This window comes from Pseudonaja textilis, chromosome 1 (genome assembly GCF_049901715.1).
Source record: "Pseudonaja textilis isolate UNSWEBS1 chromosome 1, rPseTex1.2, whole genome shotgun sequence".
Lineage (NCBI taxonomy): Eukaryota > Metazoa > Chordata > Lepidosauria > Squamata > Elapidae > Pseudonaja > Pseudonaja textilis.
This window is the reverse complement of record NC_141990.1, coordinates 309592477-309619319: the sequence shown is the minus strand read 5'-3', so window position 1 is coordinate 309619319 and position 26843 is coordinate 309592477. Positions and strand designations below refer to the sequence as shown.

The window sequence follows — 26843 nt, the reverse complement described above, 5'->3', positions numbered from 1 at the left end:
GGCTCTCTCCTCTCACAGGGTTTGTGTCAGTGGTGGGATTCAAATTTTTTACCTACCGGTTCTGTGGGCGTGGCTTGGTGGGCATGGCAGGGGAAGGATACTGTAAAATCTCCAGCCAGAGGTGATATTTGCCAGTTCTCTGAACCACTCAAAATTTCTGCTACCAGTTCTCCAGAACTGGTTTGTGTGTCATTTTTTGAAGCTGGCTGGAAGTGGAACTCCAGACTTAATATTTCCAGTCAGTTCCTGTTTATCACTGAGTTGTATGAGATGGGTCTATGACAATTTGCTGCAGCCAACTGGCCACAGTCAACTGGCCACGGCCAACTTGTCACAACCAACTGACCACAGCCAGCTCACTGCAGGACAACTCATTGCAGGACAATAGTTACACTAATATCAAAGAAATAGTGGAATATAATCATTAAAGAAAGGATGCAACAGGAGGAACCAAATGAAATGTGAACAACAAAAAATTAAAATAATTTTTAAATAATTCAATTGAATTCTTAAATTGTCCCACAGTGAGTTGTCCTGTGGCAAGTTGGCTGTGGTGAGTTGTCCCATGGTGAGCTGGCCATGGTGAGTTGTCTCATTCCAGTATGAGATTCCCTCTTTATTCTCCGAAGCCAAGCTCTGAGTCCAAAGCAACTGGTCTCTATCCAGACACTCTCCAGAGATCCCATTGGAGATCTCTTCATTCCTAGCTGAAATAGCTATTAGCTGTGTTGGCTGGGAGTGATGGAATTGAGACTACATTACTGTGATTTTGGTACAATAATTTTTCATCATCTGGTGCCCACTAGATAGTTTAGAGCAGGGGTGTCCAACCTTGGCAACTTTAAGTCTTGTGGATTTGTAATTTCTTCTTGTGCCGCAGAAGAACGTCAACAACCAGTTGAAACAGAGCTGTCTTTTCCTGGAACTGCCTGGCTCTCTCTGCCGCTGCTGGGTGATTGTAGAAAAAATCAGGTTTGGTTTCAGGAGTTGCAGAAAAATGATTAATGAGTCCCTCCCCTTCTCCCCACAAATTCAGAAGCACTTTTACAACCCCCAGTAGGATCCGATATTTTTCCTCTCACTCTTTTTAGTTGCCCATTCCACTGAGTGTGCTTACTCCACACACTCTTTTGGTGATTAAAGCAAAGATTAGAAGGTTCAATTAAGGGTATACCGATCATAAAACAAGATACTTAAAACAAATGTGGAAGTCATAACACAAGGTTTTGAATTTTATAGCTGTTCTGTTCCATTTTATAGAGCTGCAGATTATGAACCTTTTGCAAGTTTTAATAATAGTATCCTTCAGAACTTGGAGTAAAATTCCGCCTTCATTTTCCCCTTTTAGCATAATCCACAGCATTACCAGAGTAAACCAAGGAAGGTGCCAGGGGTGAAGAAAATAAATTTATATCTGTATTATGATCCCCTCTCATCTTGCTTCTTAGTGGGTTTGGTGCAATTTTGACACTAGATTGTCACATTTTACATCCTGGTGTAAGAAGTTTCAGCATCCCTTCTTCCGAAAAGTTTCATGAAACGAATACTCCATATTTGCCATGTTTGTTGCTTTGTGCCAGACTTCCCCAACTTGGACATGGTATTCCCAGAATTCTCAACAAGTAGCTGCTTTGGAGAATTCTGGGAATTGAATCCATGGGAATTTCCCCTCCCACATTGGGGAAAAAAAATTCCTGTGCCAAGATAAACTTTTATTTGCATAACATTGTGGGGAAAAGTAGGGAGTTGTAATAAAACCATAGGGAATTTCTGCCACTGAGCTAGATAGATTTGTAAGTTATAATAGCCTAGAGGAGGTATTTTTTTATTGCCTGGAAAATAAGAGCTACTCAGGGAACTACAGTTATAAGATCCCATATTTGGGCTTTCCAATTCCCTACTGTTGCACAAGAGGGTCCTTCAGCAAAAATTGTATGCTTCAAATCAAGGAGGTCTTCTATTTCAGTGATCCTTCCATTAGCTCTGAAACCTCAACAGGACATATGCTATTGTAAGTTGTCCTAAGGCAGGGGTGTCAAGCTTGATTTCATTGAGGGCCACATCAGGGTTGTGTTTGACTTCAGGGGACCAGGGTGGGTGTGGCCAGCTCAAGGTCACTCCTGTCAGGGGCGCTTGTGGTGGCCGTAGTGCTCTGCCAGCAAAAATAGACTCCCAAGCTCCGTTTTTGGCTGCCACAGCCTCCTGCAACCCTCTGCCAATGAAAACGGAGCTTGGGAGGGTCGCAAGTTTTGTTTTACTGCCAGAGGGTTGCAGGAGGCCGTAGCAGCCAAAAATGAAGCTCGGGAGCCCATTTTTGCTGGCAGAAGCACTGCGGGCTGGTCCTTCACTGTTTCCAGGGCAGCTCTGCAGGCCAGATCTAAGTAACCTGTGGGCCAGATCCAGCCCCCGGGCCTTGAGTGTGACACCCCTGGCCTAAGTGGAAGAGCAGTCTTAATTTAGGCCAGCCCTTGAGATCACAAGCTGGGGAAATGGGAACTGGGTATTTCAAGCTTAAAGTGGAAAAAAAATAAGCAAAGGCTTTTTGACCCTCACTACTGAATGTAATACTTTAGAGCTGCCTCTATGTGTTTAGTTTCTTCATATTTGTTTAGTAAAATGATGCTTCTTTGATTGCTGTCCTATTTTCAAGGAAAGCACAGAGATACTTTTGTCCTGTACTTGAATTGCTCTTTACTGTGAAGATTAAAGTAAGACTTCAAAATAAAATTAAAGACTACTACTTCCAACGCATCTCCGTTTCCTTCTTTTTGATTAAATCACCATAGAAAGGACTTCCAAGAGAATAATGCAAAGTGTGCTAACTAGCCTTGGGGTTTGGGAGCTGAGATGGACACTACTGGAATGTAAAAGTACATATAAGTACAAAACCTGGATATGACAGCTGAGTAAATATGTTATTTACTTCTCTTTCTTTTGATGTTTCCAAAATGAGGCCAAGAGGCTTTGGGGAATTTGAAGGAATGGTTGTTCAAGGTGTTAACAATTTCACTGTGGTGGTGGCTTTCTTTTAATAAGGGCTAGTGGTATAGTATACACTTTCAACAAATAATGATTAATGTTAAAGGAAGAAAAACTTTCATAGGTAGGGGTGTTCCTGCAACATGCTTCCATGTATAGTTTATTCAATCTTGAGCATATGCTGAGAGTAGCCTAACACATTAAGCTAAAATGTATTTTGTGGTAAACTGTATCTGATAAAACATCCAGAATGTCTCCTTCAAGTATGTAAATTCTGATTTGTTGCAGCTATTTGGAAAGTCACTATTTTAATAGCTCTTCCATAGAATATTTGTGGAAGTACAATTTCACATACTTTAGAACTGTGATCTAGGAATACACTGTATGGATAGGAGGAAAGTTTTAAGAACTTTCCTTAACCTCTCTGCTTCCTGTTTGCTTGAAGATATACATTTATGTTTTAAAATAGAAGTAAGTGATTGACTTCCTATTTTACTGGATAACATTTTACTGGAGAACATTCTGGTTTCTATTAGGAGATACGTACAAGTTGTTCAAACCGTTGGAGTTATAAGGTTCCATCTTTTGCCACACTTGTAGCCTTTTTGAAGTCTATAGGCATTTATACTTATTCTCCTGCATTCATCCAGTCTCAACTGTCAGTGCCTATCCTTCCATCCCCCTAACCATCATGACTAATGAAGCTTTTTAGATAAAAAGTGAAATGTTTTCTTCTTACTCAAGGAAAAAAATGGTCCAGTTGCCTTTGGAAAAACTCCTTTGAGACCTTATCCAAGTTCCCCCTCCCCACCTCCCGCAAGCTTATTTTTCTGGCAGCAGACTAGACAAGTAATATTCTGGCAATTGGAAGAAGATTCAAGGAAGAAGATGACAAAACTAACTGAAAAAGTCAAAATGCATCTTTTCACAAGATTAAAAACAAGCCTCTTTATTTTGAAATGTAACATTACAATTCAAGAGAAGGAAATGAACACGGTAGAGCCAGGGTTGCCTCTTTTAGCCTCTCCGGTGATTGGAGAGAAAACAGGCAAATAGTGTCAAAATGAAACATACCTAAAATACCCCATTCTTGATAAAGGCTTAATTTGATTATATATAAAAAGTAGTAACAGATATAAATAAAACACAAAACTGGCCCCCTTCAATGCAGCCAGAATTTCAACAGCCATGTGAATAAAACCGACTCAAAAGCTTTAATAAAAGAAACTGAGCTTATGACTGGAAGGAACAGCCATCTTCATTCAATGCAATTCAGTGCAAAGACAAAGAATCCCCTGGCCTTCATGCAATAGCTCTCCCTCCCAAGAAACAAACTTAAAGTGCTCCAAGTGCATTATACAACTGATAAAGGAGAAAGTCAAGATATTTGGGGCAGAGAAAGGAGTAGCTCAACTAGTCTTTGGTGGCTTGTTGAAAAAAAAAAAGGGCAGACAAATTCAAGTCTTAGCTAAATTTTTGCTACAAGTCAAAGACCAATTAAGCAGGGACGGGAAGGAGAGGTGTCTTAAGAGCAGAGCTGTATAGGAATATGCTCAAGGAATGTTTGAAATAACTTAAGTTTCACATATTAATGCTGAAAAATTACCTTTTTCCCTACCCCAAATTTTGAACATTGTGCAGCAAATAGTTCTCCCCACACCTATGAAATGCCTACTGCTGTGTGCATGTGATTAATCCCTGAAGCTATACCTAGCACATCCAGGGAAGTCAACTCAGTGGTCCAGCCTATCTCAAGAGGAATTAAAAGGGCTCTGCAGCTGTTAACTGCAGAACAGCAATCTACTTGCATTGCAGTTGAGATGGAACAGCTGTGAAACAGCTTGAGATTTGAAAAATGAAGCACCTCAAATTCCTCCCAACAGTTTTGCAGCCATATCTTACAATTTATGCCAGTTTTCCCCAACCTGGCCTCTTCCAAATGTATGGAGACTCTCAACTCTTAGATTTCCTCGAGTATGACCCCTGGCAGCTGCAGTGTCGATCTACTTACAGACACCATAGTGGGGGTGGATGTTTTAAATACACCAACTCTCTTCTTGCTGTAGTTGAGTTACTCAGTCTTGGTCACTTTTAAGATGTGTGTACCTCAACTCCCAGAAGTCCCTAGCCAGCCATTGGAGGGATTTCTAGGAGTTGAAGCCCACACCTCTTAAAGTGGTCAAGGTTGAGAAACACAGTTCTGGTTTGATAATCAAGTCTTTGCTCCAGATGGATAGTGCTCCCAATCACAATCCTATTCCACATCAGGAAATCCATCTAATTACACAGAGGATCTCCACCACAGTTTATGCTTCCTGTTTATGTGTATTGTAGTGAGGAAGATGAAGAACTGACAGGCTTGCCAGTGCAGCCATCTTTACAGAGAATTAGTATGGATTAGAAAGCAGCTATGAAAATTCAAGAACTTTAAAAGGTTTCAGTCTATCCCATAGCTACTCTTTGGCCAAGGAGTGAGTTGTAGTACATGTTAGAAGTAACAGAAGTTGAAATGATTAGAAACAAAAACCACCTAGTTTTGTTTGGAATCATCCCCCCCACTTGGTGACTTCAATTCAGTTTTAAAATCCTTATTGAAGTGAAATGCCTAGTCCCAGAAATTATTTCCCAGATTTTTTGGGGGAATATCTTCAAGTCAGTCTTGACTCCCATACATACACTCCCTGTACAAGACCCTGCATTTTTGGAAAGGTTTTCAGAAATGGATTGCGGCTGCCTCCTTCCTATGTCTGAGAGGGAGGGACTGGCCCAAAGTCACCCAGCTGGTTTGTGCCTAAGATGGGACTGGAATTGTCTCCTAGTTTCTAACCAGATGCCTTACCACCAGACCAAACTGGCTCACACTTTCATTTAAGGATAATAAGTCATAACTCCTTGTAATCTTTGTGGGCTATATCAGCTGGAGATGCTAGGGGTTGTTAATTCACTTCCTGAAGGCAATAGGTTCATTTATCCCTGCTGTAATATGTTTTAAGTTTATTTTCAACTAGGAGCGTGTGGGATCCAACAGTTCTACTCAACATAGGCACACGTACTCTTTTCACAATAAAAGGGAATAAAATGCATTTGGCCCCACTGTATGCAGATTCACCAAAAATGTATTTAAGAAAGCTGGATGTAACCAATAGTTCTACCAGGCTGGGATTCATTTCATGAACACCTTCAGGAAAAGGTCCTTTCAATTCTAAGACTTTCAGATTTCTTTTGCTGTAACTATGTATGTATTGGTTGTAAGGAAAAGATTAATCCCAGAGCTACAAGACAATACATTTGTCAGATGCCATTTGTGAAATTATGGCCATTAACACTAGTAGAAGATATACAGTAATCCTAATTCCAGTTAAAAAATGGAGGTACTTCAGTTTTCCACATTCTCCCAAGCTTCTTCATCCTTAAATCTTCCAGGTGCATTAGGAGCTATGTCTCCCATAATTCCCAAGCATCAAGATGATACTGGAAGTTGATGCTATTCATCTAAAGGTCATCAAGTTGAGAACGGCAAATCTAAAAAATACTTCTAGAAGCTTCTGCTGCCTGAAGTATAAATAGGAATCGCACACTTCTGAGTGGAGGTAGATATAATTAACACTTTCTCCTGAAGTGGATCTAACTGCAAATCTTTCAGGAGATGCATCCATGGCTACAGTTGCCCTTGTCTTCCCCTGCTTGCCTCATCTCTTGGTGATCTCATTGTCTAGTACTGTTTCCTTGGTAGGTGGAAGAAAAAAAATTGACTTTGCTTCACATTCCAAACAGTTGTTTCTCAGTATTAGAGAATGATGCTTTTGAGTGGTGGTTAAGCAATCTAGGAGCAATTTACATCTCTGTGGTTGCAAAGAAATCAGTCTTGCTTTCATTCCATTGTGGAACATCAAAGCAGTTGCCAGTGAAAGCAGTGAAGGACATCTGTGCCAGTTGGCTATGCATCACCCCCAAACAAGCCTGCAATTCTCAAAGGTCCACTCTTTCTATAACCCACTCTGAAGCTGCTTTTCCAGTATAAAATAAATTAGTTATTTAAAATGAAGTATTACTGTAATGCGAGAAATAGGCCAAAACAACACAAGGAGGCTGCAAGGAATGTAACAACACATGCAACAGTGGGGCTTGCTTTAGCAATCTCAGTAATGATTGATAGCAAAACGTAAACGCCAGCTATGTTAGCCTTGTGAGACTGGCACTTGTGCCATACTTGTAAAATGCTCTCCAATTTAAAAGCAAAAGAGATTCTTCATCCCACCCCACTTTCAAAAGTTTTCCACTGTTAAATATGTAGAGTTGTTTGTCATCATAGGAAGACAGAACAAGATTCCCAACCAGAGATGTGCAATTTAAAAGTGTTGTCTGGAACAGACATTTCATGCCATTGGAGAAGAAAGTTTGGGAGGGAAGAGAACTATCCCTTGGAAATGGTTGATTCAAAGTGCAAATATCCATCTGGACAATAGTCATGGTCTGTTGGCCAATAAAATAGAATGCTTTCAGAATATGCTCTCCTTTGGCTTCTGTTATTTCCAGTACCACATAGCAACAATTGGTGTCTCCAGTCCAAAGTGCAGAGCTATGAGCCAATATTGTTCCATTCCCATATTAGAAGATCAATGGAAAATACTATATGCATTAGGGGAAACCTGGAGGTCACTGGGAATTCCTCCAGGCCTGAGATTCAAACAACACCTTCAGGGCAATGTCCTTTCAATCCTAGGATTTTAGGATTTCTTTTGCTCTAACCAGCTTGTAAGGAAAAGACTGGTCCTAAAGGGTTCTTCACACCTCACAGAAACCCTTCCCCCAAAGCTACTCTATCATTAGTTTGGTGGTTTTGGATGTGAACTGTGATGACTTCTGGATTCCAAGCTTTCATGACTGAACAGCAGTGGAGCGACATCCATTGAAGGTGCAACCAAAGGTGGAATCATGATGCAGCTGTCGCTCCCTGTCAGAGAGCCGTACCACCCAGAATTCTGAGGAGTAGCCAAGCTGAAAAATACAAAATGGAAATTTGGGAGAGTAAGACATAGAAATATCATATTAGAAAACAGCATCATCAAAAAAATCAGCAATACACAACCTTCCCCAAACTAAGCATTCTCCAAATGTAGACTTCACTTCTCCAAATTCCCACAAACAGCATGGTTATTTGGGGAGGATGTTTACCAATTGATGGCTATCTGCCAATTTTAGGAAGGGAAAGCTGCAATTAAGGAACATATTTTTTTTCTGCAAAGGTATCTAATTGTGGGATGCCGTCTACTGTATATAGAAGGCCAAGAGGAGCTGTTGTTCCTGAAGGAGCACTGAAAAAAGCAGGCAATTTATACTCCTCATTAAGGAAGTGCAAGATGCATTCAACAGCTTCAACATGATGTTGTCCAACAATGAAAGAGGTATGCAGAAACAAAAAACCTCATTGTACAAGGAGAGGCATATTGTAAGAGCTTTATGACTTCTCCTTTGTGAATGGGCAGACAGTCATTTCTCCCAGGTTTGAAGTTATAGAGCTTTCATGTGTTGCTTTTGAGTTTCCAGAAGACATCTGGTTGATCCCCGGAAGAAATGAGATGTTGATTGAGTTGAGAGCAGAGATGGTATTCAGCAGGTTCTGACCAGTTCTGGATAACTGGTAGCGGAAATTTTGAGTTGTTCGGAGAACTGGCAAATACCACCTCTGACTGGAGATTTTATAGTATCCTTCCCCTGCCACACCCAACAAGCCATGCCCACAGAATCAGTAGTAAAAAAATTTGAATCCCACCACTGGTTGAGAGCCTTTCTCATTGTTTTTAAACTACATTTTTATTCTCTTAGAATGGATTTTTTTTTACTATCTGTGCAGAACTTACAGAACCTTTATGCAGAGATTACAATAGGGCGTAGTCTAAGAACAGTGGCAGTGTAAGCATATGGAATACCGTATCATGATGTCCAAAAGTGATCTATTAAACCTGGAGTTTGAACTTTTTAATGGACTGCTGCCTGTAAAACAAATAACTGCCACAAATCTGCATGAGAATAGTTGCAAATATACAGATCACTAGATCTCTTGATTTGCACAAAACTAAACTTTATTTTAACCAATTATGCGATCATAGCAGCAAAGCTGTACCCCATCATACTGCTGAAATAAGAATAATGGCAGGGAGTGAAATAAGCCATTTGGTTCCAATGGTCACAATGCATTTCAGAATCTTAACATCCCAAGTGTACTACTTCTACATGAAACGTGGTGGTGCAGTGGTTAGAATGCAGTATTGCAGACTAATTCTGCTCATCTGCCAGCCATTCAATTTTCATTGGCTCAAGGTTGACTTAGCTTTCCATCCTTCCAAGGTCAATGAGGACCCAGATTGTTAGGGGCAATATGATGGACTTTATAAACTGCTTAGAAAAGGCTGCAAAGCACTGTGAAAGCGTATGTAAATCTAAGTGCTATTGCTATTGCTACCTCAGGCTCCAACTAATGAATCTTCAGCTGAAATAGATGTTCCACAAGCATCAAATCTGCGAAACTTTACTCTCAGCTATATTTCCCTCCTCTTAGCGAAATCAAGTTACCTTCCTCCACCAAGCCTTGGGAGATCATCATCACTGTCATATCTTCTTGGATTGTCAAAGAAATAGGCTCGTGAACTGTAACTGTGACTGTTGATCATTCCAGCAGGTGCCTTTCAGGTTAAGAGGGACATTGGGGGTTGGGGGGGGGGGAGAATTAAGAACAAAAGAAAACATTTGCCTTAGAGATCTATAAGGAAAAATATGCCAGTTCTTTGCCTTTTCCAAAATCAAGATATGCAGATATACTGCATGTTATTTCTTAAAAATGTAATTGTTACAGCATTTGTAATAAACTATTCCAGTCTGATAAATGAAGGAGCTGTCTGCTCCTCTGTAGTACTTACAGAGTCTTTATAATAAGAGAGGGTAGGCAAAGTGAAAGGAAGCTGTTGAAAACAACTACTTGCATATGAAACAATCTTGTGCAAGCCAGGCAGGCAAAACACAGCACAGCACATGCCACTGCTAAGTAATGGACAAAATTCAATTACAGTCTTCAGATCAAGTAACTAAAATAGTTGCCATCCCCTTTTGCAGACTGCGTTCTCCAGGGGCCTGCATGCAAAAGCTACAGTGGAATCATGCATTCTAATGAATGTAAGAGGAGGAGGAATTTATTAAATAAATAGCAATTGTCTGAAATGCACTAAATTAATGCAATTCAAATCAATAAAAAATTGCCGTGTCTTAACATACTGCTTTTTTTTCCTGATCCTGTGCATTTTTGAAAGATGCCCTCCAATTTGCCAAAAGTTTGTCAAAAGTTTTAAACAAAAGCTGCTATACAGCAGCATTTTTCAATCTCAGCAAATTTAAAATGTAGCTTTTCAACTCTCAGAATTCCGCAGCCAGCCTATACATTGAGAAACATTTTTATACAGTAAAGACAGAAAAGTCTGTGAACCCTCAGAAGTACTCAGAATGTTGTAGAACTGTGACCAGCAATAAGACAAAAGCTTAATTTATGAAGAGAATTTCTGAATCAGCAACATACAAAACAGTACGCTTTCTGTTGTCCTTACTGAATTCTCCGGGTCAATGTTTACTGACGGTTGGAAAAAGTGTGTGAACATGAGATACAGCAATTGGTGGTACTTCCTTAACAGCAATGACATCAGCCAAATATTTTTCTTGTTTGTTGATCAGTCCCATACATGTCTTTAAAATTATTTGTCCCAGGTCATCTTTGCAGAACTAATTCAAAATAATGATTGTTTTGAATTGAGCATTGGCTGTAAAACTTCTACCTTGGCTACTCTGTTGCAGACATACTTTTGTGTTCAGAATTACTGTCTTGGCTGAATAACTTACATTTTCTTAGGAATAGATCTCTTGACATTCCCCTACAGAATTTGTGTTTGTGAGTCTGCCTTCAAATCATCTCCAACTCTTGAAGATTCCATAAACAAATCTATGCAGTTTTCTTTGCAACACTTTTTCAGTAATAGTTTGATAGTACCTTCTTTCTAGGGTTGAGAGAGAAACAGAGATACTGACACCAGTCATCCAGCTGGCTTCATGCTTAAGGCAGAATTAGAAGTCCCAGCCTTCACTTTCTAGCTCACTGCCTTTAACTTCTATACCAAATCAGCTCTGTAGAATTTGCTGGTAAATAGAATTTGCTGGTAAGATTAAATGATTCCAATCTGCTTGGATCCCGAAGCTGCAAAAGAATCCTAAACATGATACCTTCATCATTATACTTCACAATTGGTATAAGGCTCTTTTGCTAGCATGCTATTGAAATAAACCTTCAAGTTTACTCCTGATTGAAACCTCTGACTCAACCCTTAAGATTGATGATTATTTTAGGGCTTCATACAGTTTTCCAACAAAGGCAGGGAAAGTTGGATTTTAAAAAGGCATGGTATAGTACATTGTTTTGGGTGTTATTTATCAAAATCTTTTCATCTTTTTTTACCTACATGAAACTCAGATCTCACAGATAACAAGTGAGATTAAATCCTAAAGGTTCACAAATTTTCTCTCAGCACTTTGTGGGATGCAATAGTCCTAATTCTTTTTTGTTTTAATGACAGAGTACAAGGTTCCCTACGTGATATTTTTTTTTCCAATATCACATCATAATCCCCCTGTGCGTAACATTCCAACTCTGTGACAAATCAACCCTACAATGCCAGAAAATTGGCACAGTCCCCATCCCTGCCAAGGGCTAAGGAGCAATATCCTTGGACAGAGTTTGATACAAAGCAGTCTTCTATTCAAGTTTCAACTTGGAGTGTCCTCTTTTGTCCCCCAATAAACATTTTCATTGTGTTCTAAGTCCCTTTGCATATTTTCCCTTCACAATGTTGAGCATTTCCTTATTTTGAAGAAATAGAAAAAGAGTAACGATTGATCCCAATCCATACCAAATTCTGGGCCAACCTCTGTGCTCGGAAGAAGAGTACCACAAATATGGTTGGCACAAACTCCCAGAGAAAAAGCACCACACCGAAGACTACGTACTCCTCACCATTAACTTCTTTTCCTTGAAGCTGTAGGAACAGGACATAGACACACATTCAGAGAAAAACAACAAAAGAGTTTTGAGTTTTACAGACAAGTCTTGTATTTTGGTTTCCAGTTGAGTTTCAGGCTGGGTTTAAAGGACTGGATCTAATCCTAAATCCCAAGACATTTATGATTAAATTGGCTCCATCTTTCTTTCTTCATTACAGGATCATTCAATTGAGCCCCCTTTCTTCCATTCTAGAAATAGCCTCATAATCCACTGGCAAAGTTTGGCATTAGAAGGCCTCTATTTTAATTTTTGGCATGTTAAAAGGAAAATCTGAGCTAATGGGCAAGACAACAAAGGATAGCTATCTCTTGGAAAAAACAGAAACCAGGAAAGAACACTTAGGGATCTTTCATATCATCTTGTTAGCCATAACATGGTTGGTTGTTTTTGGACTGATGTGATATGTGAATCCAAGCCACTGTGGTTTATAAACCATAACTCATGCCTTAGTATTGTGGAAAATCAAATGCTATGGCTTAGTCTCATGTGTGAACCTTGCCACAGAATAATAGCAGCAGTCCTGGACTATACCTAAAGTTGGTTAATCAAATCACCATCAAAAAGCTCCAAAGCAGGATATTTTCCTTGCAGCTGTTACTCAAATGCAAACTGTCTTTTATCATATACATGTACTCATACGTACTTGTGTGAACAGATAGACACATGCACATCAGAGGTGGTATTCAGCAGGTTCCGACCAGTTCTGGAGAACCGGTAGCGGAAATTTTGAATAGTTCAGAGAACCACAAAATAACACCTCTGACTGGAGATTTTACAGTATCCTTCCCCTGCCATGCCCACAGAACCGGTAGTAAAAAAAATTGAATCCTACCACTGATGCACATCACATACTGTATCAATTTTGACATGTAGCCTTTGACAGTTTAGTTTAGTTTACTTTATTGTCATTGCACCTCGAACAACAAAATTAAATACCATCTTCAGTGTACATTATGACTATGAAAATAAACACAAACACACATCCTTCATGTTCTATGCATTGAATTGAAACCCCTGATATTGCATTAATATTGTACTATACAGTAGAATTCAAAAGAGCTACTGCCCTGGGATAGAAGCTGTTTTTCAGCCAATTTGTCCTTGTTTTTATTATCCTGTACTGTCTGTCAGATGGTAACAGTTCAAAAAAAGGATGCCAACGATGAGATGGATCTTTGAGCCTAATCCTTTTGGATGAATGAGCCGGTTCTGGATAAGGCAGCTTCATTAGCTCATCTCAAGTTGCTTTCTAACATATATAGATCTCATTAGTGCTTTTCTTAACTGTCTCCCACCACGGTGCCTTCTCCCAATTACTATTCATTGGAGGCACATTGAAGGAAAAGGGTGGACAACATTAGTGTTCCAACTCAGATGTGATCTTTCTTTCTCTATTTCTATAGAAGTGTGAAAAGCTTGATTACCTTATCTGAAAGGTTATCCCAACCATAGTTGAATGGACTAGGTGCATGATCTGGAGTGATCACTACCGCCACCAAATTATAAAAGGCTCTTGAAGAGTGTAAGAGGATGACAACGGAACCCACAAGGAGAGCCTGGCAGAGAGATGTGCCCTAGTTAAAAAAAAATACATAAAGAGGTATTAAATATGGTAAGTTAACAAAAAGATCTTTAAGAGGTTCTGTTAAGTAAACATTATCTAAAGAAAGCCTTGAGTATTTAAGTAAAATAAACCCTGCATGACAGATCTAACCCTATACAGCTACATGGAGCCAGATATGATATAAAAAATACTTCATCCTTCATTAGCTTTAAGGACCCAGACATGTATTTGTTAGTAAAAGGAAAGACAGACTAGTCAATTGATGAGTAATCCAATACAAAAGAAACCATTGTAACTATCCTGAATAAGAAACAAGGAATAGGAGGAATACCACATGTATTAGAATAATTAGATAATCTTCTTGTCCTATATTTTAACACTTAAAAGAAGTAATATAATGGTTAAGGTGTAAGACCACATTCAACTATGGAGCTTACTCAGAGATTTGGGCAGTCACCACCCAGAGAATGCTCATGAGATAAAATAAGTAAAAAGCCCATGTGTATCGCCCTAAGCTTCTAGAGGATAACTAATACATAATAGTAATAAATTACATCCATGTTCAATGGACGCTATTTTTCTAATTCTAGCATCTCTCTCTTCTTCAAATGTTCTTCCCTTCAAAATTTTGAGCATTCTACTTCGTTGCTCCTCATGACACAAATGAGATGTTTCCAGCCTTCCACCAAAGTCTTCTCTTCTGTGAGGCCCCTGATTTAACTGGGATCCTCATTTCCAACTAAGCTTTTGATGAATCTAAGAGTCACACTGATTCAGACACCCCTGTACATTTTGCTCTTGCAGTAGTTAAAACATATGCAGTCATACCTTTGAAAGAAGATTTCTCCTAAACCATGCCATATTTTCAACAATCATTTCAATGATTCTGTATCAGTGACATGCTTTTTCTACAATCAGAACTCAAGTCTGAAAGCAAATTACGTGGCTATGATGCTATGCAATAGGCAAATTATTTTGCAGGTGGGAGCACAATACCAGATACAGAATTTTTTTTTATAAAAAAACCATGAAGATTTCAAGGGTGAAAATAATGACTAAAAAGAAAATATTAGCTACTGTTGTAGTACAAGGCACCGGGATTCATGTTCGCAGCCCTGTTTTGGTCATTATCCTCTCCCTTGGCCTAAGTTCCTCCAAACCATTTCTTAACTGCAAAATGGGAATCACTGCAATGAGGTGAGGATAAGGCTATAAAATCATTCTGTTCATTAAAGAATAAAGTGGACCAATATCACTGAAAAGTTTGCAGTAATTCTCTTCTGTGGAACTGGATGCTTGGAACAGGCAAATGGAAAAATCTATGTCTTTACAGGGTAAGCGGCAAAATGTAAATACAGGAGTTACCATTCTTCCTTTTCCTCCAAAGAAAAAAATGTAAAGCTGGCTATATTTTCAATACACTTGCTACGAAGTTTCGGAAACTAACTAGTGTATCTCCTCTGCAACAGCATTTTGAAATTTAGGAGTGCTGCCTAACCTAAAGTTCTTTCTGGATTTTCAGATGGTAACGGTGGCCAAGACAGCATTTGCATAATCATATCCAGCATGCCAACTGTAGGTATTTCCAAGATGTTTGGCCTTGGAACTGCATACATCTCAATTTGACTAATGCAACGAATTCTATGCAGGGTCACCCTTCATGAGCATCCAGAGGCTTGCACTAACGCAAAACTGGATTGTTAATTGATGCATGATACCAGAAGCATGACATTTCCGTTCTGAAGATTTGATTATCAGTTTTCTGCAGAACTAGTTTAAAGGTTTTACATGGCTACAACTGCCAAGCTCAGTACGAATATTTCTGGGCAGTAAGGTCAATAAGAGAGGCCTTTACTTTTTCAAAATTATTTGCAGGGGATACAGGCAAATCTACAGTTGTTCAATAGTTAGAATGCACTTCATCGAGAGAGGTTTGACTCCCGAGTCCACTTCATGTTTGATTCTAGCTGCAGGAATTCACTTTCTGACATGATGCTGGTAAAACAATCAAATCAAATTAAACATTTATTGTCAATGCATAACATGTGTACAATGAAATTGAATATTCTACTATCACTGATCCAATCTGGAATGACCCTCTTAACTAGAATAAACTGCTATTGCTCATTAGACTTCAGCAGAAGACTGAATAATTCCAGACGCTAATCATTGGTTTACCAAGAACCAGGCTCTTAATCCATAATGTGAAGATGCTAAGAAGCAGGACAACGCTTCTTTTCAAAACACTTTCCTGCTTAGCAGCATTAATTCATACTTCGCTGATGGCTTCTGATTGTAAAAAGACCTGCATCAGCATTGTTTGCCACTTTGTATTTATGCAAATGAAACAGTTATTTCCAAACAAGCAGAATTTGCAGTTGTTATATGGATTGCTTGCAGGTTACAGTGAAAATATCTTTGACAATTCAAAAGTGCTTTTTCAGGAGGCAACTGGATTTTCTTGTTTTTTATTTGAAGATGTTTCACTTCTCATCCAAGAAGCTTCTTCAGCTGTGACAGGATAGTGGGGAATGGAAGGATCTTGTCAAGAGCTGAAGAAGCTTCTTGGATGAGAAGCGAAACGTCTTCAAAGAAAAAACAAGAAAGTCCAGTTGCCTCCTGAAAAAGCATCTTTGGGACAACCATGACCTGGATGACTGAGAATCTCTACAGACTTTGACAATTCACTTCCCACAAATAGGGAATCCTATCAAAAGAATACAGAAAACAGCAACTGGAATGACCATGACATGTATAAAGTTCCAATACCATACCCAAAATTATGGCGCTTCTATCTTGGGTGGTATTGATAAATATTTGGTTGAAACAAAAGAATATTTGTCAGCAAATTTCTATAAGGCTAGCAAATATGGTCTTTTTTGGCTGAGCATAAACTCTCCTAGAGAGAAACTGTGTAAAGCCAAGTTTCTCAACCTTGGTCACTTTAAGATGTGTGGACCTCAATTCCCAGAATTCCCTAGCCAGCATAGCTGGCTGGGAAATTCTGAGAGTTGAAGTTCATTCATCTTAAAGTGACCAAGATAAGAAACAGTAGTGTGAAAAGACAACAAGTAGCAAGGAACAAGAATGTTGCACCAACAATAGTTGAAAGCTAAAGAAGGCAAAACTAAGTAACTGCAGAAAAGTAAATATAATAGTTTTGTAACCAGGGGCATATTTTCTTAGAAAGCTTCATTTTGCTTCTTGCTAGACTGTCTTTTTCTCTTTTTATCACTAAGTGAGCACGAGGTAGCTTAAGTCCCCCTTAAACTGCATTGGAACAGTCCCACCCATTCCAGCAGTGTCCCCAGGGTCAAAAACATCAAGATGGATGCTGCAAGCATGCAATAAAAGCCCTGCATGGACACACATACAGAGACACAACCCTTCCATTCCATTCCATTCCAACTCATTCCATTGAGTTGGCTTTGCTCCATTGGGGTAAGCATTCTTCAAACACTATTTCACAATTATTATTTTTTTTAAAAAGCCTATTAACTTTAATCCCTTCCCACTTTCTAGGAACTTCCTTACCTAATCATTAAACAAAAATCTGCCTCCAAGGCATAAAGTGAGCACAGAATTGTCAGATGTTTTTAAAAGCAATAGGAAAAAGAGTAATTTGATATTTGATCTTCCATTGAAAGCTGCAGATATACTTTAACCCAGCTGTTACTAATCTTTTAGGCTAGTAGGGTTTTTAAAAGAATTTTTTTAAAAAGTGGCCCACATCTCCAATCTTTAAAGTGGAATATAACATCTTTGTACATGTCCCCTGAAAACAATTTTATTCCGTGTCTGAAATACGGATCATCTCCATATTCAGAACCTGACAGGTTATAATAGAGAAATATCTGCTGCTGCTTCCTTACCTTGGACTCGAGGTAAACATTGGCTGAAGACACTTTGGAAAGTTTGCACATGCAGCAAGCTAACAAAATGGCCGAAAGAATGAAGAGACTATCATTGATCAAGGCCCGGGCAAAAACCGTCCAGCTTAACTGATCCTCTGGAACATTATCTTGTGCCAATAATGCACATGTTAGGTTCACAAAGATGAAGAGGAGGCTGATAAATCCAGACCCCATGTACAAGAAAGTCCTGGAAAGAAAAGAAAAAGCACAATTGGTGTCCAGCACAGCTTTCTTTCTGATCCATTCTCTTAATCTTTGCTTTCTTCTTTTGGATTAATGATCGTATCTGAATAATGCAGCCCTTATATGAACAATAAACATGTTTGATACACATTTTTATGGTGTAAGACCATTCCCATTCCCAATGTGTACCCACAACAATCTGCAGGTGGACACCATCTGCTTAATCTGCTTCATAGCCCTGTCCTGCTATTAGAAGTAAACTCACAGCGTATTTGCTCTGAAAGCTGTGTTGTCAAAGTGATATAATCAGATTTTTTTAAAAAATCCTATTTTATACAAGCAACTTTTGAGCTATCGTAGAATGCTATAAAGCAGTTAAGATTACTAGGTTCCATGGAAAAGTTATACTTTGTTATGCATTAATTTGAACCGTCAAACCTTCAACATCTGGCTTGGTGCAAGAATGCAAATTAAGAGACAGATGGTGATACAGCGTCTGCTCCAGAACACTGGGCTCTTCAATTCACTAAGGGCATCTTTAAAATACGTTGATTAATTGGCTACAGTATCTACAGATTAAGGTGAAACTTACTTGTATTTGTTGAACTCAGCTGCGCACTTGACTTTGAAAATAACCTTTAAAAAAAGAAAATGCTTTAAGAAAAAAATTATATATTGCACAGGTTCAAGAGTCACAGCGGACCCAAAACACTTTAATAATATGCAAGCACAAATACAGATTTTTTTCTATTGGAAGCATAAAAAGGAGGGAGAATAGAAAAGATGCCATGGTTTGCAGCCAATTAGCTATTAGAGGGAATTCAGAGCTCTCCCAAATGTTTGACCTCATTATGGTTCATTTATTTATCTATCCAGAACATTTGTATACTATATCTAAATGATGTTTCTATGGCAGTTTTCAAAAATGTCAAAATGCATAAATAGAACATTTATTTATTCAACTTATTCTGTTCAATTCTCAGCAGAGTATAATATGATAAGCATATTAAGAACAAGTAGCCAGAAATGATACTGGTACAGAAGAACCAAAATACTCTAAGGGACCCCATTATTCAAATCAGGCAGGACAGGCTTTAAAGATTTTTTAAAATAAGGCACAATGTAAAATATTGACATGTGTGTATACATACATTTATACATTATCTATAAAAAGTACAATCGTATCAAGTTGAGTGATGTACACAGAATCAAGTAGAGTTAGCTATAAGCACACATGAATAGGTTTGAGTAACAGTGCTGCTCTATTCTGGTCTATAATCATAAACTCCAATATAAAAGCATAGTCTAAAAACATGGAGAATATACACGATTCTTTATCCATTCCTAAAATTGAAGGCCATATCTACAAGCCAGCCCTGTGGAAGTGGGATTCCATTCGGTGAACCATCTCCAAATCTAGATGTTTGCAACTGACTATAACATACACTTGCAATTAAAGGAGTCAAAACAAAAAATAAAAAAACCACTCCTTTTACATTAGAATCCTTTAGAATAGAATGAGCTGGAAGGGACTTTGAAGGTCTTCTAGTCCAGCACCCTCCTCAAGCAGGAGAAACTATATCATTTTAGATAAGTGACTGTTCAGTCTCTTCTTAAAAAATTCCAGTGATGAAGTGCCCACGATTTCCACTGGTGAATTGTCCCGTTAGGAAGTTTCTCCTTAATTCCAGGTTGTTTCTTTCCTTGATTAGTTTCCATCATTTCTTGTCCTGACCTCTGGTGCTTTGGAGAATAATTTGACCCCCACTTCTTTGTATAATATAAATATTATCTATTTATTAAATGTTCACAGAAAATTTTTGCTGACCAATTCATAACAAGCAGTTTCTGGTTTCTAAATTAAGATCTTAAAATGCCTTTTCTGTATGACTTTATTTTAAGCAATGCTTTCTGGTATATGCAACCTTTCAAAGGGATCAACAATAAGAAGGATCCCAATTAAAACTACTGTAGATCAATAAGTAAGAATGTATTGCTTTGCATGCAACTGGCAGGGCTGCTTCATTAAGTCATCTGGAGCACCACATTGTTGAAAACCGTGATTTCAATGTGAACATTTGGGGTGAAAAATTGTAACTGAAATAGAATGCCTGGCTTTTATTCTATTACGCTCCATGTTGAGATTCTCAGAAGTCAAGACAATTTGAGAGAATTCCAGTTCTGCGTTGATATTTTTTCATACAGGTAGACTGGTCACTTAGGTATGACAGACCTGACAAAGGAACTTACAACTTGGATCCAAAGTTCCAATAGACATTCCCCCCCATTACATGACTACACTTCAGGCACTCGGCAACTTGTATGCATTCATGTTCATTTGCAGCATCCACAGTCATGTGACCATGTTTTATGATGGTTTTGCACTTCTGGTTTTGGGCAACAACATGCCATAGCGAAAAATGGTTTGATTAACAACCACCACAAAAAAAGATTGTCAAATTGGGTCGGTCATGCAATGACCTATTTTATGACCATTATGATTTATAACTGTAATGGCTAGGCTGAGTTACCGTTGTAACTCGAGGACTACCTGCAACATTTGCTTAACTACCATACCTGAATTCTAGCTTTGGTGCAATGCTTCCCATATTTTGGAACTACTTTCAGAACAATCCTTTGGTAGCAGATAAATATCATGAATTTCTATTGTAAACCAGATGATCCTCCCATATACTACTACTACTACTTCCTTCTTCTTCTTCTTCTTCATCATTATTATTTGGTTCCATTCTATAAAATGCAGAAGGGATTTGGCACAACTGTTTCTGATCCCTGGTTTCAACATTTTAGCCTCAGGAGCCATATTAGGAAAGATCTGGCAAAAGATGGAAAACAGGATGACCCCAAACCTCAAATAAAAAACTAGCTATGGTACTTTGGTGGGAAGAAAAGTGGCTTAAAATCAGAATTTGCTCACAACGCATAGATTTGGATACAGCTATCCGTTTAATTGAAGAGTATATAAAGTCTTGGCCAGATTGCGGTAAAATCAGTCTTTCGGAGCAGTTGGAAGGAAGACAATGCAAACTTTTATTTAATTGTGGTAAACACAGTTGAGTAGAATGTATACATTGAGAGACTGATTATGTGCTGTCAAGTTGGAAGCAACTCTTAGTGATCTAATAGGTTATCTCCATAATGATCCGCCTTAAACCTTTTCTTTTAGATTTTCCAATGGTGCCACATTAACTTGCTCCATCTATTCTTGTGTTGGTTGTCTTCTAGATATACTTTTAAGAGGAAACATATATAACTTAAACATATGCATACTTGCAAGAGGAAACAATGAACTCCCCAATATCTCCCTTAATGTTTTAATTACTGGAAAAGGAACTCAGCGAAATCTACTTACTGGTGGGAATCACATATCCTTTCCCCATTAGCCATAGTTTGTTAAATAAAGAGAAGCAAATCTCTTTACTTGATAAAGATATAACACCCACCACACCCAGATAATAGTGGGGCTTCAATTTTATATGATTATAAACTGACAGACAAGAAATCCCTTTTTACTTTACTAAACGGGTGGTATGTAATTACCTATTGTACAGAAGATTCAACTTTTTTTAAAAAAAAAAAGGTTCTGAAGATATTGCAAATACTGCTTCCTTGCTATTGTGTTTACATTAAGGTTACTTCAAGTTAAACATATGTGAGAGTTAGGATTCCACTCTGACTCTTTGTCAGACACAGCAGCAATTTGTTAATGTGTGGGCTGAGAGAAGGCAAGAAAGGTGGCAGAGAAGCAGAGATACAAGCCAAATTTCACTCTGCAAGGAAATGCCACCTGGCCAACTTCAGTTTATCAATATGAAGGTTTCCTTCTTATCTTGGTTTTCCTGTTGGCAGGTCCTACTTTCCATAAATTGTTACTAGTAGCACTCAAGCTGATTCTTTGATTGACATTCTGAATTCAAGGACCAGTGCAGGTTCAAAAAATGTCAAGTCTTATTTGGGAAGTTCTCAGTTCATTCTACCCTCCACACAGTGTGAGAGTAAGCTTTGTAAAAAAAAAAGGCCCTACTTGATAATCTCTTCCACATATAAGGTTTAAATCATATTTCTAACCTAGTGAAGTCTCCCCACTTCAGATGGTTCCCTCAAAATGTGACTAGTTCTGGGCTCAGCACATGGATGGGAACCGACATCCCATCTATCTACTGTTCTTAATTGCAAAGAGAGATTTACTAAGCGACTGAAAACCTGCATAGAATTCTGAACGTTCACATGTACCATAGTTTGTATACAAATGAATGATTTAATTAATTAATTAAGCAGGCTAAACTAACTTTCTAGGCCAAGTAGAAGGACTGCAAACACTGATTACATTTTTGGTCAATATTGTTTCCTAAGAAAAAGAAATTATAGCTTTGATCATTTGTACAAAAGAAAGGGCCAACGCTGCCTCTATTACCAAGAAGACATTCATCTTGTGGGTAATCCAGAGTTCTAGCCGGGAGAGCAAAATATTGATTTGGGGAGTGGGGTTCCATGTTTTCTCTGTGTTTGTTGAACCTAGTCCTAACAATACCTTCAATGGCCAGGCACTCTTATCTTTAAGGTTATGGGTTAGAAAATGTCCCACTTCAGGCACGTTAGGTAGTTTCAAAGTTGTATGAGGCTTGATTGCCCATGTTCCCAACATTCCCACAAAAATAATTTTTCCTACACATCAGAAAATCTAGTTTCTTTGAATACTCTATTCAAACCTTATCTAATAAGCTAATTTTGCCCCACCACACACACACACACAGAACAAGTAACATAGCCCAGATATTTATACAGACTCTGGACAGTGAATAAAGTATTTGGAATCATACTTCTCTACACAGCAATGTTTTTTTTAATTCAAAATATTTCAAAAACTGACATCTCTGCTTGAATATATAGAAAACTTTCCCCTTCTTTTCCCCATTTATATTAGGACTCTCCTTTACTCTGTTACAGGGTCTGCACATTGTCACCGGGGCTGCCTGGCTAAAGAAAATAAATGAAAACAAGACGTCATAGCTTAGCATGATGTGTGAACCCAACCTTTTTCTAAAACACTCCTTTCCTTTGCATTTAAAAACATTTTCTGCCATACACACGTAAGAGATCATATACAGTATTTTATATCTCAGAGATGTATAATATACAGCACATGTATTTTAGAAAAGGTGGCACAAGAGAGAGAAGGTATCTGAACTCAGCAAAGCTTTCTGCACCACTCTTTCTTCCCATCTGTGATATTCTATTTAAATATATATGTTTAGTTCAAGTGGTAAGTTTTATTTAATTCTCCAGCAAAGGCACTGCCTTTTCTACCTGAGACATTTTTGAGCTTGGTATCTCTTATCTGTAAAATTAATATTTTTAAACTCCTGCATCTTCATGCACAGTTCCCAACTACACTTTATTTGCACGAAAGAAACTTACCAGGGGTAAAGTTGTTCGTTTTGTGAGCCTGTTATTGGGATTGAATGGCAGCATTGCTTGAATTGGGGGTCAAATGTAAATGGTTCAGAGGGCACTGAAATAAAGCCGTCTCGATTCTGTTGAACTTGATTTGTGGCCAACCAGGTTGGCAGTGGATTAATATCACCCAATCTTCCATATCCTGCAAATTGCGATATTATTTGGCTATGTCATAATAGGTATTTCCTTTAATAGGCTTTAGAATTTGTGGTTAGAATTGTCAATCAGTCATAATTCAAGAGTGAATTTACTTTTATAGGCAAAAATATATGCTCAAGGAGATGGGTATAAAATCCACAATGACAAATTTTGCTCGAGGACTTGATCTTAGTCCCTATTCTTCTGGATTACAAAAGATCTTGCAAATCGGAATCATTTTCTTCAGCATTGACAAAATTAAGAATGTTTATTTATTCAACTGAGATGCTGCCTATCTTGTCTGGAGGTGATGTCATTCATTTATCCTAAATTATTGCTCAGCAGCTATTTCACTGATTTAGTTAGCTCCCATTCTACCCAACATTCTTGGGATTCATATTACATGGGGATTTATCAAACATTATCATGGGTTGTTACTGTCTCTTCATAATACTTGCTCACACTCTTAAACTTTAACAAGCTGGATACAGTCTCTATTTAAAGTGCAGTCATTCCCCAGCATTCTCCAATCTAGTATCCTGCATAACAGATAAACCACAAATTGCATCATTCGTTGCTAGTACAATAGACAAAAGGTTGTTCTAGATTCTAGAAGATGAAGTAACTTAGATAAACTCAATTTTTTCCAAGTTCCCCTATTTGTTAATAAGGAACAAATAACTTTAGGTTTCCATTTTTTTTTCTCTAAAAGAAAAGGACATGGCTTGCCTCCCTTGAAGGAAAGAGGAACAAACTGTATTGCATTATTGGTGTTTTTTTTTTTAGTAATCAACCAACACCAGAGATCTGACTCCATATTATAGCTGGTTATACTATTCAAATATTTTGTCTGTTCATTGCAATGGATTATTTTAAAAATGGGCCAATACAGTAGAGGTGCTCCAGATTTAAGAAGCTATTTGCCTCCTTTCACATAGGTATCACCTTAGATGGCTCCTTTCCCTTTTTGTGACTTTTGTGACTTTTATCATGCTCGGTGAATATTGACTGTGGAGTTCACAGTTTTCCCGTGTTTCTTAGTGCAAAACAGCAGCACCAAGCCTTCAAATACCCAGTTTAAAAACAACAACCCTTCTCCATTCCAATTCCACCCACATGTGCGATGTCAGCCAGTTTGAGCTCCCTGTCCTCCCCAAAATGTTAAGGCTTGCTCACAAAACAAACATTTTCATTTTCATGGCAAGAACAGCAGCTCTCTTGTGCTCATCATGTGAACACCCCTGAGTTTCTCAGAGAATGAAGTCATTGTCGAGACCGCCTCCTAAGTGACAGTACAGTTTTGCAGTGCGAGGGAAAGGATAGTCTGCAGGTTTGTCCGAGAAGTAACAATTTCCCAATAACTGGAGGAAGTGCAACATAGAGATGATACATGCCCTTGGTAGAAAAAGTTTATTTAGATCACTGACCAGGCATGCAGAATTGAAACAAAACAAGCTGTAATTTCAGGTACTTTGCTTGAAAGTAAACCATCCACCTTATAAGGGAAGATGCAGCTAAGAGAGTAGATTGTATTATGGCACAAATATTATCTTTCTCAAATGCCAAAAAATTCTTTGCTGTTTAGGTATAAGATTGCAATGTAGGACCCTATAAGGCCACCCAAATCTTTTCTGCAGCTGTAAGGATTTGGCTATTGGCTTTGTTTCAATAGATGAGGAGTTCACAGGAAGCTAAAAAGCAAAGATGACACTAAAGATTTGAAAACAGCTGATCAGCAAGCCTCAAGAGGAGTGTGCATGTGTGTGTGTGTGTGTGTGTGTAGGTTTGGAAATGTATCCAGCAAGCCACACAAAGATTATATCAACATTTCAGATGTGACCCAGTCAGGTTTAAAAAAAAAAAACCCAAACTACCATGCTGCAAGATGCTGTCTTCTGCAGGGGAAAAAAAAGGAAAAGAAGGGTTGGGGAGAAAGAGCCAAGTCTTTTTTTAAAATAATATTTTAAGAAAGCAGCAACAATAGGAGGTGGAGAAGAAAGCCCAAAGCAATGACGTAATGGCTGTCAGCCGTCCCTATCCCAGCTGAGCAACCTAGGCTGTTGCTTATTCGCTTCACTCTTAAAGAAATACTCATCTACGCTTTCCAAAGAAGTCGCCGCATTAACTGTGCTGCATCCAGAACCAAGGAGGATTCTTAATTTTTTTTAAAAAAATGGGTGTGTGTGTGTGTGTGCACTTTAAGGGCAACATTGGTTACACCGCAATTCCGCCGGTTCAGATACTGTATGCCACCCCGGGGGAGGGCTTTGCCTTGGAGCGCGGTTTTGCTGGCGGCTCGACCGGGGAGGGGAAGGGGGGCTCCCCGAAGCTTGTTTGTTCGTTGAGAGACAGTAGTAGGCGGTGGGAGGGCGAGTAAACCATCGAAAGGCTTTTTTTTTTTTTTTTTGCAGATGCACCAGAATGTGGTAAACATGAGGCAAACGGTGGAGAAAAAGCAGCACGCAGGAGAAGGGGAGGCGTGCCCGGCTTGCCGCCTCTCTTTTTTACGGCAACCCCGTTGCAAATAGTTTTTTTAAAAAAAAGAAAAAAGAGAGCGAGCCGGCGCCGGCCAAGCTGAGCTTGACCACTTAGTACTTACCTCGGCGAAGTAGAGGTTGAGGAGGCAATTGGTGGCGAAGAGCAGGCAGACCGGGAAGCAGAAGAGCAACCAGTGTGGGAAAGGCTGGAGCCGGAGCTCCACGGCTCGGGTGGACGTCTGCAGGTAGAAAGAGAAGAGGACGGTGCGCAGCGCTGCCCAGAGCAGGCAAAGGAAGAGGCACACGGTGCGGTAACTCAGCCGCTTCTCCCGGTAGTAGAACAGCAGCCAAAGCTGCAGGTAAGTGAAGAGGAAGAGGCCGGCGTAGAGCAGCGTGTACAGGACGCTCAGCCCCAACTCCAGAGCGGGGAAGAGGGGAGCAAGAGGATCGGACCCGGCGAGTCCCATCGCTCCCGGCCCCACCATAACAAGGGGGGGAGGGAGGAGCGAGTGTGCAAAAAAAGAGAGAGAGGGAGAGAGATTAAAGTGCAATTTCAGGGGCGCGGGGGGAGAATGCCGTCCCGCTTCGTTCTGGCAGGACAAATCAGAGCGCCATGCAAGTCGCCCGGAGAAGAGGGGGAAGAGCCCCGCCGCCCTCCCTTTGTCCTCCTCCGCTCGCTCGCTCGCTCGCTCGCCCGCCCGCCTCTCTGCAGCGCCGGCTCCCTTTTGCCGAACCAACTCTTGCTCCCGAGAAACAATCAGCTGAGAGCCCAGAGGATTTGAGGCGTTCGCTCCGGGCCACGCGCCGTTTCCCATTGGTCAGCGCCCGGCTCCGCCCGCCGGGCGTCCAACCGCCGAGCCCGTTGGCTGCGCCTCCGAGTCATTCAGCAGAGAAGGCTCCGCCTCTTTCTCGCTCCTCCCCCTCGCCTTCCCCCTTTTTTTTTGCTCCGCCGGATTTTCTAATCAGGCTTGCTTTTTTTTTTTGAGGTGGGTTGTTGCGCCCGCCCGTGCGGC

General features: G+C 39.4%; 1 protein-coding gene across 1 annotated transcript; it reads right to left on the bottom strand.

The window, feature by feature from the left end:
* Positions 1–3901: 3901 nt before the first annotated feature.
* GPR137C (G protein-coupled receptor 137C) lies at positions 3902–26635 on the bottom strand. The gene is made up of 7 exons (XM_026698733.2): positions 25953–26635; positions 18330–18373; positions 17513–17741; positions 13501–13650; positions 11925–12050; positions 9553–9662; positions 3902–7977 (listed from the first exon to the last, which is right to left on the bottom strand). Exons 1-7 carry the CDS (start codon positions 26313–26315, stop codon positions 7806–7808), a joined length of 1194 nt encoding a protein of 397 aa, XP_026554518.1. The 5' UTR covers positions 26316–26635; the 3' UTR covers positions 3902–7805.
* Between the last annotated feature and the right edge of the window lie 208 nt (positions 26636–26843).